The sequence below is a fragment of the Aedes albopictus genome, chromosome 2 (genome assembly GCF_035046485.1).
Source record: "Aedes albopictus strain Foshan chromosome 2, AalbF5, whole genome shotgun sequence".
Taxonomy (NCBI): domain Eukaryota; kingdom Metazoa; phylum Arthropoda; class Insecta; order Diptera; family Culicidae; genus Aedes; species Aedes albopictus.
The window spans coordinates 413,301,040-413,317,080 of NC_085137.1; the positions used below are offsets into that span (position 1 = coordinate 413,301,040).

Here is a 16,041-nt window from a genome sequence, read left to right on the forward strand (position 1 = left end):
AGTGAGGATTCGCTCGTTGGGTCACGACTGCGCCCCGATTAGCGAATCGTGTTCGTTCGTTGGGGCAACTGACAACTGATCAAAATGCTCTAGACAAACGCAAGTGACGAGAAATACGTCACGTAACACTCGCATACTTGCGCAAACGGTCTGTATATAGGAGCTGCGATGCGACGACGGTCAGACGTCAAACTCATTTTGACATCGATTTTGACATTGACAGTGCTTTTTAGTTGGGTTTTGCCCCAACCAGCGAACATCCAACCATCGAGACAGCCCATCTAACGAGCCGCCAACGAACGAATCGGGACTGTAGTAAATACCCTGTTAATATACCACTTGACCTTTTCTGCGAATGTATATCGTGTAGCAGGCACGAAATTTATGCCCAAAAAAATTTAATAGAATTCTTATTAAAAGAAGTTCTTTTAACGACCGCGAACTTGAACTTAGACACCCTCATTGTTGCTTTAGTTGATACCTGCGTGTACCACTTCTACCATATGTGTGCCCTTGCTTCATCTCAGGTTCTTCGCTATTGTTAAGCAACATGGAGAGTAAGTTCATTGCTTCCAGTGAGCTATTGGCTCTTTGAAGGAAGCACGACACTAGATAACAGACTAGCATGCAACGCCCAGTGACACAGCCGGAAACTTTTCCCAACAGCTGCGGCGGTAATCGAACCCGCGCTTCTCAGCACGATGCGACTAAATGCCGCAAGACCACGGAGCCACACAAACGGGAACTTAGTATGACAAAACATGCACTGTACGAGGGATGTGATAAGAATCTACGAATATGTATGTGTCTCCCAGAAACAACGACTTATTTTAAAACATATTGTTCTATTATCCATTATCAATGGTCATTGTGTTGTGTTTGACATTCAATTCTAAGACTTTCCGTGCACAAATTTTGACAGTTCATCTTCGCTCCAGGCTACTGGCGGAGGTCTATGTGACAGACGTTTTGGTTTTCAAGTTAGCATATTTTGATTAAGATTTACATGCATCAACGTTAACTGTGAGTCGTGTAAAACTGTTTCGATTTCGGGTGGTATGTGTTTGTGATGCTTCCAAGCGCGTGGTCATGATGACGATGATGTCTTTTCTGCTCTCTAACTTCTACGGGGGGCGCCACCGAATTGCCGGCGCCGTTTTGTTCATTTTAAATAGATAATTGTTCATTTTGTTTTTCTCTCTCAGCCAAGGTAAAATATATATTAATTTAAATGTGAAGGTATAAATCTAGTAAAAATAGGAAATACCTACAGTCACAAAACAATGGATAATATATAGTCAGCGAATTGCAACTAAAACCTAGCTTCTACTACTGTCCACTAATGAAACTACTCATTCGTATTTGTTTTTAAAACATTTTTGTGTTTGTGTGTTTTGCTGTTTTTTTTTTTCTGGGGTAATTTACCTTAAACTTATATTGCAAGAGATTTTTTTTTCGTAGGGTTTCTAGCATTAACATACCTTTCCTATCCGGAAACGAGTTTTCTAACAACAAAAAGGTAAGAGATAAAATTTTGCACTTCAATCGATCCGGAAGGGGGTGCTTTGCCTAAATCTAAGTATCGTTTTTTTTATCTTTATACTAGTAGCAGCATATATTAGCGAGTTTTGTTCGGTTTCCCATTTTTCAGTTTTGTGAGAATGAGACATGTCAAATTTTCAGCATTCCTACAGATCTTCAGCTCGTTATAATGCGATATACATGAGTTCTACCTTATGCTTTTAAGAGAGATTATGAATTCGTTTTAAGTAGGATTATTAGGTTTTGAACTTACACATGAACCTATGTACAACTCTACGAATCTACTTTGCTGCAATACGCGCCTATCAAAACGAAACAAGCTACTTGAACGAACGAAACGAGAAAAGTAACTTTCTCACTAGCTGAGCTGCTTAGAATACTACATCTAGTCAAGTGTAGAAAAATAATCACATCGTTTATCCATCTAAGCAAGCTGTTAAAAATCTATGTCTAAACTGATAGGGTTATATTAACTAACAGAGCCATCTACCACCTACAAGCTTCTCACATTTACACCTTTGCTGCGCTACCACACTGCTGCCAAATGATAGATTGCTGCTTACTTTCCTGGCATGACGATTCCGGTTGTAACATTTTGTTCAATTTTCGTATTAAAAAAAATATATTAAAAAATTAAAAATAATTTTTGGTTCAAAAGTGTTGCTTTCGTTCAGTGTACTGCGACGCCTTCCGGTTACCGTTTCGCCGAAAGTGAATCGGTTCACACCAGGCTCACGGAGCTTTTCATGCCGCACGATGCAGTGCTGCCACCTTCAGTTTCAACCAGGCATCATAACCGATGCGTCGCGGCGCATGCTTGGATTCGCAGTTTGAAAGCTTTCAACACACTGACAAAAATTTTGCTGCTCATTTTATGTTATTATCGTACTAAAATCAAGTCAGGGTTCTATTAGGGTATGTGCTTAAACTAGGATTTAAGTAATAAAAAAAGTTGTTCAATTGCCTAATGATAAGAACGAAAAAATGCAACATTCGAGAGCCCAAAATATAAGGATAAGGATTGCGAGATGGGGGCGACTTTCTTCCCTTTTTACTAGGAAAGGAAGAAAGCGCGTTTTTAAACTATAAAAGCATTCTCCCAACAAGGGAGAACCGTTCCACTAAACTAAAATAAAAACAGAGAGTCGCAATAAAACTAATCACACTCTTAGGACACAAGTGGCCGGGGCGTCACCAGCGACGCCAGGCCCATCGAGCCACTTCCAACCGGTTCATCACCGGCGCCTATCGACGAGCTACCGCCGGTTTTGACCGGCGAAACGATGGGAGATGCAATCGAGGTGTGGGATGTGTGGCTGCTGGTGCTACCGACGGGTGAAGATGCCGCCGACATGGGAACACCGCTGCTGGGGGCCGCGACCAGGAGACCGCCGCCGCCGCTGGACGAGGGTGATGCTAGCTGGTGGTGTAGCATGTGATGTGATGGGAGAGCCCCGCTGGCGCCATTGCTGATGGAACTACTGCTGGCGTTGTTCGGGTGGGATGTTGATCCGGCGGTGGTCATTTTATGCTGCGACGACGATGAGGAGCGAGAGTTGGGCGACGATGAAGAAGGGGGCGGGTTGGCGAATAGGACGCCCTCGTACTGGACACCGTTGAACTCCATTGATACTACCAACTGTTGGTCGCCTTTGGAGGCATCACCTGGAATGAAACAAAAAGCAAGAAATTATTAGATAGCTGTTATCACCGAAAACACCTGCATTTAAGGTTGAAGGATTCGTCATTGACAAAATCGTCATCATTAAAAATTCGAAAGCAGTTTTCTCGTTCAAAGATGAAATTTCCGCAATGAAAATGTAAAGGGTGATACGGTCAAAATTTGGTCACACAATTTGTTTCATAACTTGAGACTGCGTACATCAAAACAGCTGATTTTTGGACCAGTAATGGTACATTATATATAGCTTATACCATAAAATTTTCATCAAAATCGGTCTAGTATTTGCGGAGATATTGTGAATCCTGAAAACTGCAATTTTTAAATTTTGTACAAAGAGGGTTAAAAAATAAGAACACACTTTTACTTTTTTATTTATAGAGCCGGAAATACTGAACCAATTTCAATGAAAATTTTTCTGTATGTAAAATATACATATCAAAATGTTGTGTAAAAATTTCATTCAATATGATCCAGCCGTTACAAAGTTATATTTGTTTAGGTGGTCAAATTTTGTCAAATTTTGTCAAGTCAAGTCAAATTTTGGTCACACAATTTTTTTCATAACTTTAGACTGCGTACACCAAAACAGCTGATTTTTGAATCAGTAATGGTGCATTATATGTAGCTTGTACCATAAAATTTTCATCAAAATCGGTCTAGTATTTGCGGAGATATTGTTGAACCCTGAGATCTGCAATTTTGAAATTTGGATTTACAAATAAGAACACATTTTTACTGTTTTATTTATAGAGCCAGAGATACTTAACCGATCTCAATGAAAACTTTCCTGTGTGTGAAGTATGCATATCAAAATGTTGTGTAAAAATTTCATTCAATTTGATCCAGCCGTTACAAAGTTTTATTTGCTTAAGTGGCACCCGGTCAGTTTTTTTTCATATTCAAACTGGTACAACTTTGAAAGTATTCATACAAAATGGCTCAAAATTTTACCAAGAACATATTTTCATAATAGTATTATACTGTAAAATTTTGATAAAAATCGGAGCAGTATTGGTAGTTCTATAATCAAAAGTGTGCTTTACTGACCTTAAATTTCCGAAAATTTACTATGGAGCGCCTTTGTACAAGATTTTAAAAAGGTAGGTCGATAGTTTTATCTATATATCAACCAATACTTAATCGATTTTGATGAAAATTTTATGGTATAAGCTACATATAATGTAGCATTACGGGTCCAAAATCCAGCTGTTTTGGTGTACGCAGTCTAAAGTTATGATAAAAAATGTGTGACCAAATTTTGACCGTATCACCCTTTATTCACTGTATTGCGGGTGCAGAATGGAGTACAGTGAATACTAGCGTGGGTCATCGGAACCGTTTACTCAGATCAAAGCTTTTTTGGTTCCGTTTCGGGTCCTGAGTATACATGCAAAATTTGAGCACAATTGGTTGCGTCTACACTTTGCGCATTGCAATTGAAGTTTGTATGGGATTTTGTATGGGAAAACATACTTTTTTTGCTTTTTTGTTATAAGTTGAAAAAGTTTGTCTGAAACTTTTTAACCAATACTGTAACTGATAGCCTAGGATGTTTTGAAAAACTTTGTCAAAGACCGCAAAACGATCTGATGCTTGTAAAAATAGTTGTAACCAACGAACCGCATGCATGTGTTTATGTTTTAACATGGAAAGGAATAACAATAGCAACAAAATCATGCTGTTTCGGCAAGCAATGCCAACGCTATAACTTATTTCATAAGCATCAGATCACTTCACGGTCTTCGACAAAGTTTTTCAGGACACCCTAGCCTATGTTTTCACTTTATCGGTTACACAGTTTTAGAAAAGTTCGAGCTTGCCATGAGAGAAATGCAAAAAAGTGTGTTTTCCCATGTAAAATCTCATACAAACTTCAAACGCGATGCGCAAAACATGGACATAACCGATCGTGCCCAAATTTTGCACACTTATTTGGGTCCTGAAATGGGATCAAAAAACTTTGATCTGATGGGATACCATTGAATTTTTCATTTTTCCATATAAACGATGACCCACTCTAGTGAATACATTTTCAATGCAATCATTCAAGTCTTGAGTGAGAAAACTGCTTTCGAATTTCTGATGACGACGATTTTATCAATGACGAATCCTTCAACCTTAAATGTACATTAAACCAGGAAAAATGTGTCAATAGCTTCTAAAAAAATGTTGAAAAAATGACTAAAGTAATCACTTGAGAAACCTGACGGAAAATGCAGAGAAGTTACTAAAGAAATTAAAAAAAACAAAGAAATTTTTGAAAAAAACCTTGGGGCGTTACCAAAGAAATTTTTAAAAGAATAGCTATAGAAATTTCGGAAGAAATTACCGGGAAAGTTTGTGAATCATTTGCCGAAAGAAACTCTGAAAAAAATACTGGGATATATCAAAATTGATTACAGAAGAAATTTGCCGGACAAACTCCTGAAGTAAATGTTGGAGAGATTCCAAAAACAAAGCAGTTTTGTTGAAAAAAATACCAAACCAATTTCCAGAAAAATTTCATAAAACCCTATAGAAATTATCGAAAAAGTTCTTAAATAAATGATTAGAGAAATTATTAACGAAATTTCCAGAAACTCAAAAACTAAATACCGAGGAATTCTCAAAAATACAGGAAAATTCATAAATAATTTGCTATAGGAATTGAAAAATTGAAAAATTGCCGGGCAAACTCCTGAGCTAGTTGTTGGAAAAATTCCTAAAATCATTGTCATTTCCTGAAAAACAATTTCCAGAGGAACGCCAAAGCATTTTTTAGCAAAATTCTTTAAAACCCTAAAGGAGTTATTAGAGGAATAACTAAGGAAATTTCCAGAAACTTTAAAAAATACGTACCAAAACCATAATAAAGTTTAAAAACTTCAAAAAATTATAGGAAAAATGACTATAGTGTTTGAGAAATCTGAAGTACACAATATAAAAAAAGAAGAGTAATTTATGGAATTTTCAAAGGATTTTCTAAAATAATTACCAGAAAAATTTCTAAAAAATCCGAAAGCGGTACTTTATTTTCCTTCCCCGCTGTTATGAAAATTTTTGTCGCTGCGTCCAATATGCAGAACTTTCGTTGAATAGGCGTTACTTTAGAAATGTCCAAAGAAGTTTCTAAGAGAATTGAAAGAGGAACTTCTAAAAGCAATAATCGGAAACGTTTCTTAATTATTTGCCGGAAGAAACTGAAAAAAGTACCGTAAAATTCCTCAATAAATGACCTGCTGCAGAAATTTAGAAAATGCCGGGTCAACTTTTAAACTAATCGTCAGAGAAATTTTTGAAAAAAGAAAAAAAATGTCAAAGCAATTTTTAGAAAAACTATTAAAAATCCTGGAGAAATTGTTTAAGATGTCTCTAAGCAATTCATTAGTGAAAATACTTAAATAATTTCAACAAACTTTCAAAATATAAATGCCGATGTATTTCCAAAAAAAAAAGTGCACGAGCTGTTCCTGAATATTTTGCAGGAGGAATTCTTAACCCTCAAATACCCAAATTTTTGATTTTGACCTGAATATCATTTTTCGTCATCTAAAATCGATTTAAACATGTTTTGATAGATGATTCTTTTTAATTCTCGATTTTGTGAATTTCAGTTTTTGTTTTTTCTAATTTTTATTTTTGAACATCCCCACACTTTTATATTTTTCCAGGAAGTCTATTTGGGATACGGATTTTTTGAGACGAAAACTTTTTGAGATTTTATGATTATTGTTGAAATATATTTATTTTATTTTCCGTGTAATTTTAGAGAAAATCATTTTAGAGTGTATTCGATTCCCTTAAACTATTCTTCTTCGATAGAATGATTTGGGAAAATTTAAAATATGTTATTTGTAGCGATTCAATACAAAATAATCAATGACTTCAGAAAGGTAACTAAAACATCAATTTTTCAATGATTTTAAAGAAATGTAAATTCACTTTGAAAAACACTAAAAACTATTTAAAGATATGCCGAAGGAGGTGGATCTTCGAGAAAACCAACTGGCCACTTTACGAACAGCTGATCACTGATTCCCTACACCCTGGATCCATGCTTACGGTGGACGAGTTCACGAACAGTGTTATTACTGCAGCTGAAGCGAGCATCCCTAGAACATCCGGAAAAGTGGGTCCAAAATCTGTTGTGTGGTGGAACACAGAAGTTGAGTTAGCAATAAAGTCCAGGCGAAAACGACTGCGAGCCCTTCGCCGTCTTAAAGATGACGACCCACATAAAATACTTGCCCTTAAACAATTCCAAGAAGCTAGGTCACATTGTCGAAAGACGATTGGCGACGCCAAGCAACGCAGCTGGGATGCCTTCGTGGAAAGCATAAACCCAGACACTCCACTTACTCAAGTTTGGAGCAACATCAACCGACTTCAAGGAAAACGTCAACGCAACACAATATCACTAAACTTACCAACTGGACAAACTAACAATGGACAAGAAGTTGCAAATGCCCTTGCGGATGAGTACCAGAACAAATCGTCCGACGCAAACTATCCAGAAAAATTCCAGAAGAAGCATAAAACAGTTAAGCGCGCACGGCATGAAACTCAACGCCCGAATTTGCATAAACGGTATAATGCGGATTTGACCATTGAGGAACTGATGTGGGCCCTTGATAGACGAGGCGGAAGCTCTACTGGATCCGACAACGTGAGCTACAAATTACTCCAAAGACTACCCTTTTCTGGAAAGGTTGCCCTCCTGGAGCTGTACAATCGGATTTGGGATAGTGGTATCTTTCCAGCGCAGTGGAAAGTAGGTACTGTAATCCCAATTCCAAAACCCGATGCGGACCGCAGTAAACCAGAAAGCTACAGGCCGATAACACTTTTGAGCTGCCTCGGAAAATTATTCGAAAGAATCATAAATCGCCGGCTTATGACAGAATTAGAACCCGCGGGAAAACTGGACCCACGACAACACGCCTTTCGTACTGAGAAAGGGGTTGACTCACACCTTGCCAACCTGGAATCTATGATAAGTCTCCAACATGACGAGCACGTCGAAATCATATCTCTTGACATATCAAAAGCATATGATACAACATATAGACCAGAAATCCTTCGCACTTTGACAAAGTGGAGAATTTCAGGGAGACTGATGAACATCATATCTAGTTTCTTATCCGACCGATTCTTTCGAGTAACCGCAAATGGATCCTTGTCAAGCTTAAGAAGAGCGGATAACGGAGTACCCCAAGGATCAATCCTATCCGTGACACTGTTTCTAGTAGCCATGCAACCAATTTTCAGTGCAATTCCTGCTGAAACCGAAATTCTACTTTATGCAGATGACGTCATTTTCATCGTAAAAGGCAAAAACCATATCACGATACGTAGCAAACTTAGAAAAGCGGTCGCTGCAGCTGTCAAATGGACTTCTAGTGTTGGATTTACTATCGCCCCCGCAAAATCAAAGTTACTGCATGCGTGTCATCTAAAGCATCGAAAACGTGGCAAAGCTATCAAAATTGACAATAATCCAATCCCACAAATCAGACACATGAAAATACTCGGAATTTTGTTGGACTCTAAACTCAATTTTCTAAAACATTTTAACTTTGTTAAACAAAGTTGCCAGAAGAGAATGAACGTACTCCGGATACTCGGATACCGCCTGAAAAGAAGTAGCCGATCTAGCCTGCTTAATATAGGATCGGCATTAATACTATCCAGGATATACTTCGGAATTGGACTCACCAGTTTAAACCTCGATGCTATGCTGCAAACCTTGGAACCAATATACAACGGTGTAGCTCGTCAGGCGTCTGGAGCCTTTCAAACTAGCCCTACTACTTCTATTTTGGCTGAAACTGGATGGCTGAACTTTCGTCTAGCATTGATTCAACGCCTATGTATCTTAGCTGTTCGACTGGCTGAGAAAAACGAAGCAGCTGTTGGCTATCCTGTAGTGCAAAGGGCAAGGACATATCTTCTGGAAACGACGGGATGGCAACTTCCAAACATACATACAACTCTTAGATCGTCTGATAGAGAATGGTATGCACCAACACCAACCATCGATAATAAGCTCAAAAGCACGGTAAGAGCAGGAACGAACCACAGCATAGTATCACAAAGATTCCGGGATCTCATCAACAACCGGTACCTTACATACGAGAAAATATACACCGACGGGTCTAAAGACAAGGAAAGGATAGGCGCTGGAGTAGTCACGAGCAACAACAACTTGAGCTTCCGGCTACCGGAAGCCTGTAGCGTTTTCTCTGCGGAAGCATTCGCCCTTATGATAGCTACATCAGAACTTCATGATCAAACGCACACCATCATACTAACCGATTCCGCTAGCTGTCTTGAAGCTCTAGCCGGAGGTCGGTCCAAGCACCCGTGGATACAGTGTATCGAGAAGGAAACAGTGGGGAAAAATGTAACATTTATTTTGATACCTGGACACTCCGGTATCCCTGGAAATGAGAAAGCGGACGAGATAGCCAAGCTAGGGAGGAACCAACCGATTCAAGACATCGCTGTGCCTGCTGAAGATGCTGTACGCGAAATAAAACGAAGAATTTGGAGTAAATGGGAATTAGAATGGCATCAAAGCAGATGCCACTTACGGATGATCAAACCAACACCTATAAAATACCCGGACAGGAAATGCCCCTCGGAGCAGCGTGTTCTTACTCGTTTACGTATCGGACACACAAGACTAACTCATGTGTATTTAATAACTCGTGAGGATCCCCCGACTTGCACATACTGTGGAGTGCGAGTCACGGTGGATCACATACTGGCGGAATGTAGAGGTTACGAACAGGATAGAAAACAATGTGGCATTAACGGTACAATAGCTGATACACTTGCATATAACCCTAGAGCTGAGAATGCAGTTGTAAAGTTTCTTAAAAATTCTAATTTATTCACTAAAATTTAAGAATGACTGTAGTATTAGAGATAGAAAAACCATTATGTTATTATAATAATTGTATATTAACAATAACTAGTTGGACACGAATGCCAACTTTTTTGGTAAAGTGTCTTTAATAAAATATAATAATAATAATATTTAAAGATATACAGAATAGTCCTAAGTATCAGCCAAAAATATAAAAAATTTGATTATTCACGAAACAAAAATTACAAAAATGCTCAAATTATACCCCGTGTAAAGGATTGGGTATTAGAGGGCTAAATATACAGTCACAACATTGGTCTTAATTTAATGCTAAAAAGTTTAAATTTTTTTTGAAAAACGATTGTAGAAATTGTATGAAAAATCTGAAGGATGCAGCGAGCTGCTAAAGAATTTCCCAAAGCAATTCTCAAAAAAAAAATACCATATAAATAAAAATAAAAAATAACAAAAAAAAACGGAGGCGTTGTAAATAAAATTTCCAAAAGAAATGCCAAGAGAACTTCTAAAGAAATTACCGGAAAGTGTTACCAGAAGAAACTCTGAAAAAACACTGGTAAATTCCTAAATAAATTACATTAGAAGTCTCCCAATAAATTGCTACAGGAATTAAAAAAAAAGCCGGACAATCTCCTGAACTATTTAGTCAGAAAGAAATTCTCAAAACATTGCCATTTCTTGAAGAAAAAGTGTCAAAGGAATGGAAAGGAATCTTATAAAATCCCTAATATCCTGGAAAAAATGTTGAAAACGTTTATAAATAAATTACTTTAAAAAAAATCAAGAAATTGCTGTAGAAATGTCTCTAGTAATAGTCGGACAAAACTTTGATAAAATAAATGCCCCTGTATTCCTATAGAAATTGTCTGCAAACATTCTGTGGTTATTGTCGGAGGAATCTCCAAAAGAAGAACCGTTGGAATTCTTAGAAGAATCTCCTTACCTAAATCCTGAAGGCTGTTATCATTATAAAATCCAGCATACCCCTGCATTTTCGACAGCTACATTAAACCAGGCCATATATTAGGAATGAACCGACGGCGATAGTTTACATTAATTGTTATGATGTTTTGAGCAATTTTTGTTGTGAAACTGGCAATACTGGATTATTGATTGGCAATAATTGAAAATTGAATAGTGTTGATGGGAGACCCGAGTGAAGCCTAACATCACCATCAAATTTCAGTCACATTTTAGTGCAAAAAATTCCAAAAACATTATCTAAAAAAATGTCTAAAATAATTGTTTGAGGAATTTGAAGGAAAAAAGTTTTAAGGATAGTCTGGAGGCGTTGCTAAATAGTTGTTTATTTTTTTAAAATAATTCCCAGAAGAATTCCTAAAGTAATTACCAGTGAAGTTTCTAAAGTTTTTGCCAGAAGAAACTCTAAAAAGAAATACCGGCAATATCCAAACCTATGGCAGGAGAAATTCCTAATTAACTTGCTGGAGGAACTCCTAACAAGTTGCTAGATAAACATAAAAATACCATATCTTGAAAAATACCAGAAAAATGCGGCGATTTTTAGAAAAAAAAATCTAAAAAATTCCTAAAGAAATTAATAGAGAAATAATTTAAGAAATTTCTAGAGTAATTACTGAGGAAACTGCTATAGAAGTTTATACACGGAGGAAACTTTGATAAAATGGTGTCCGACCATTTGGCCGAATGCCGTTTGACGAAAGAAGAATGAAAAAAATGAATTTTTTACTCTCTGGTTTTTACAGAAATTGTCGGAGAAATTACTAAAAAGTTGCCAAAACAATCCCAAAATAAATTTCCGGATAAAAAAATTTAAGAAAGTGTCGGATTAGTACCAGAAATAATTGCCTGAAGCTAAAGGTACGTAATCGAGCAGTTTCTAAACAAAAATCTAGAAGAATACCAGGAAAATTTCAAAACTATTCAAATAAACTACAATTACAAATCCTCAAGAAACTGCATAAAATAATCATGCAGATATTGTCGGAAAAATTTTAAAAGAATTGCCAATCTATGTTCGAAAGACAATATCGGAGGAATTTGTGAACAAATTGTTTAAGGAGAAACATCAGTGAATACAAATATGGCTGCCATAATGGCCGACTTGGACTCCTACTCACGTTTCACCAAGATCACAAATCTTGAAAATTCGTAAAAAAAATGCGCTCGTTTTGGAAAAGCTGCCTCTTTTTAAAAGTGGACAAAGTCAGGATGAACAAGTGCGGCTTGGTTTGATGCATCGTTCATCAGATTTGTGCCTCTAAAGTTTGTATGCAAAACAGCAATGGGATTTCTTGATGTTTCACCTTAAAGAATTTTTGAAGAAATTAAATAAAAAGTAAATAAAATCCTTAAGAGATAATCGGAAAATTTACCGACCAATTATTCTTCCAAAACAATTGATCAGATGCATTTAGTTATGAACTTTCTGAAAAATTCATGACCAAACTGCCTAAGAAAAAAAGTATTGTTGAACAAATTTCCAGTAACGTTTCTTAAATTACATATACAGGGGATAGACAAAATGATCGGGACAGGCAAAATTTTCACTTTTCAAAAAATGTTCAATTAGCTGTAACTTTTCGAAAAGTGCATCAAATATTTTCAAATTTTTACTGTAAGTTCATCAACTAGTTGTGTATCAGTGGACAAAATTTGGAAAAGATCGGACAATTCTTCACGAAGTTATAAAGATTTTTGAAAAAGGTAAAATTATCCGATAGCCAACTTTAAGCTGTTATATCTCCGGATTCAATGAACCGAATGCAATGAAATTTTGTCCATTTATGGCTTGTATAATGAGCTATGAAAAACCATTGACTTAACTTAATATTCTTAACACGGAAGAAAGTTATAACGATTAGATTATTTTTTCTAAAAAAACGCCAAATTATCCAAAACATCAACATTGTTTTCAAAATTCAAGATGCAAATTATAGTTCATTTAGTTTCCCTTTAATTGACTTATATATGAATACGTTTTGAAGGAAAGTAACAACATAGCCGCCAATAAATTGAAAAAGTAATGGGATGCATATTAAAAATAGACCAATTTACTAAAAAATCGTGAAAAAAATAAAATCACTATAACTTTTTCGCTTGTTAAAAATTTCAAGTTAAGTTAAATGTTTTCCAGAGTTCATTATATAAGTCATGAATGGTCAAAATTTCATTGCAATCGGTTCATTGAATCCGGAGATATAACAGCTCAAAGTTGGCTATCGGATAATTTTATCTTTTTCAAAAATCTTTATAACTTCGTGAAGAACTGTCTGATTTTTTCCAAAATTTGTCCACTGATACACAACTAGTTGAAGAACTTACAGTAAAAATTTGAGAATATTTGATGCACTTTTCGAAAAGTTACAGCTAGTTGAACATTTTTTGGTTAGTGAAAATTTTGCCTGTCCCGATCATTTTGTCTATCCCCTGTAGTCGGAGGAATTTCTGAAGTAATTGTCAGGGGTATTTAGAAATTGAAGGTATTTCCAAAGGAATATTTAAGAAAACTACCTTGAGAGTTTTGATATAATTTCCAGAGAAAAGATGGAACCGGAGAGATTTTGGCGAATATGCCGAGGGAATTTTTGAAGAAATAAAATTTAAAACAATTTCAAAAATACGATCATTAAAATTCCCAAATGAATTGCTTGAGGATTGTCTGCAGGCTTTTCCGGAGGAATACCTAAACAAACTTTCGCAGAGTTATTGATATAATTGACTAAAGGAAAAAGTGTTGGAGAAGTTTCTAAACAAATGAATGGTGAAATTCTTGACGAAATTTGTGAGATGATTGCCGTAGATATTCTTGAAGATTGACAGAGAAGTCTTAAATAATTGCAGTAACAGTTCCTTAAGGCGAAACTGGATCCATTTCCTCACTTTTTGGTTTTTGATTTTTTATAAAACATGCACATATAGAACATGGATCAAGGTATCTCCTATTTTTTTTCGTGGTGGAAAATGTTTTTCGTTTTTGCAGAAACCATTTTTGAATACCTATAATTTCACAAAAAATGGTTTCAGCAATAATAGAAAACTTTTTCCACCACAAAAAAATTCACAAAAACGAAAAACATTTACCACCACGAAAAAAAAATCAGGAAATACCTTGTTCCACGCTCTAATTGCTCTACATGTGCACGAAAACCGATTTTGAAAATATTGCTTCGATATTTAATAAAAAATCAAAAACCAAAAAATCCAAATGAGGAAATGCTTCCAGTTTCGCCTTAAAAGTAACATGTAAAATTGCTGAAGAAAAAGGCGGAAGAATGCCGGAAAAATGCCAACACAATTTGTAGAATATCTTAATAACTTTGTTCTGAAATTCTCACAGCACTTTGGGGGAACAATGTTGAGGGCAATTTCAGAATTACCGTGAAATTTCTAAGGCAGCTGTTACAGGAAACCATGGAAGCATTACCTTAGAACATTTTAGGAGATTTTTCGAAGCAGCTTCTAAACACATTTCAGAAAAAATCAGGAATTTTTGAAGATATTTTCAAGAAATTTCCGGAGAAAAAAATGGACGCCAGATAAATTTTCTATGAAATTTCTGGAGAAATTCTCAAAGGAATTTCAGGAAGGGTTCTATAAGGAATTCCCATAAAATTTCCAAGAAGAATTAATCAAGGAAGCTGCCAGAGGTATTTTCAAAGTAATAAATTTGAGAAACCGGGAGAAAACGGCTTTCCTGGGAAGATGACTAGACTGATTAAAGCAACAATGAACTGCAAGCAAAACTGCGTAAGGGTTTCGGGTGAACTATCCAGTTCATTCGAATCTCGCCGAGGACTGCGACAAAGTGATGGACTCTCATGCATCGCTCTGTAAGGTGTGATGCGACGATCCGGGCTCAACAACCGAGGAACGATTTTCACAAAATCCGGTCAATTTGTTTGGTTTGCGGACGATATGGACATTATCGCCAGAACATTTCGAACGGTGGCAGAGCTGTACACCCGCCTGAAACGCGAAGCAGCAAAGGTCGGACTGGTGGTGAACGCCACAAAAACAAAGTACATGCTGGTAGGCGAAGCCGATCACGATCGAATTCGTATGGTTAGTAATGTTACGATAGACGGGGATAGCTTCGAGGTGGTGGAGGAATGGACTACCCGCTTTGCGCACAGCCACAGTTGATCAGCAGGAGTAAATCAATTTAATTTTGTATGGCGAAATGCATCTAAACTTGAATTACTTGAAATACAAAGCTTTTCCCGAAAATATATTTGGTAGGCTTAATAGTGGTCACCATTGTGCACAACCACTACCAAATATTTTTTCGAATAATGTGTTCCACTTTGAAGAATTTGCCTTTAGATGGTATTCGCCATACAATATTTTTGCGATTTACTTTTAGCGATTTTTCGCGCATAGAAGCTAGCGCCACATTGGTCGATGCGGAGAGTAGGAAAACAGCCGATGTAGTTAATTCATTCGTCTACCTCGGATTCTTACTGACGGCTGACAACAACGTGAGCCGTGAAATTCGGAGGCGCATCATCAGCGGAAGTCGGGCCTCCTACGGGCTCCAGAAGAAACTGCGGTCGAAAAAATTCACCCACGCACCAAATGCACCATGTACAAAACGCTAATAAGACCGGTAATCCTCTACGGGCACGAGACATGGACCATGCTCGAGGAGGACCTGCAAGCACTCGGAGTTTTCGAGCGACGCGTGCTAAGGACGATCTTCAGCGGTGTGCAGGAAAACGGTATGGCGGAGAAGGATGAACCACGAGCTCGCTGCACTTTACGGCGAACCCAGCATCCAGAAGGTGGCCAAAGCCGGAAGGATACGATGGGCAGGGCATGTTGCAAGAATGCCGGACAACAACCCTGCAAAGTTGATTTTCGCGACAAATTCGGTTGGCAGGGAGTGCAGAGAGCACGATGGGCGGATAAGGTGGAGCGTGACTTGGCGAGCATTGGGCGCGACCGAGGATGGAGAACGGTATAG

At 37.2% G+C, this 16,041-nt stretch overlaps 2 protein-coding genes across 2 annotated transcripts in view; both read right to left on the reverse strand.

The window, feature by feature from the left end:
* LOC134286862 (tetra-peptide repeat homeobox protein 1-like) overlaps positions 1-16,041 on the reverse strand; it is a 265,454-nt gene that overhangs the window by 149,283 nt on the left and 100,130 nt on the right. The window lies entirely within an intron of this gene.
* Positions 731-16,041, reverse strand: part of LOC134286863 (bromodomain-containing protein DDB_G0280777-like) — a 31,730-nt gene continuing 16,419 nt past the window's right edge. Inside the window, exon 5 of the mRNA XM_062848554.1 lies at positions 731-3,207. Within this exon, the coding sequence (XP_062704538.1) occupies positions 2,711-3,207 (497 nt within the window). The 3' untranslated portion in view covers positions 731-2,710. The remainder of the gene's footprint in view (positions 3,208-16,041) is intronic.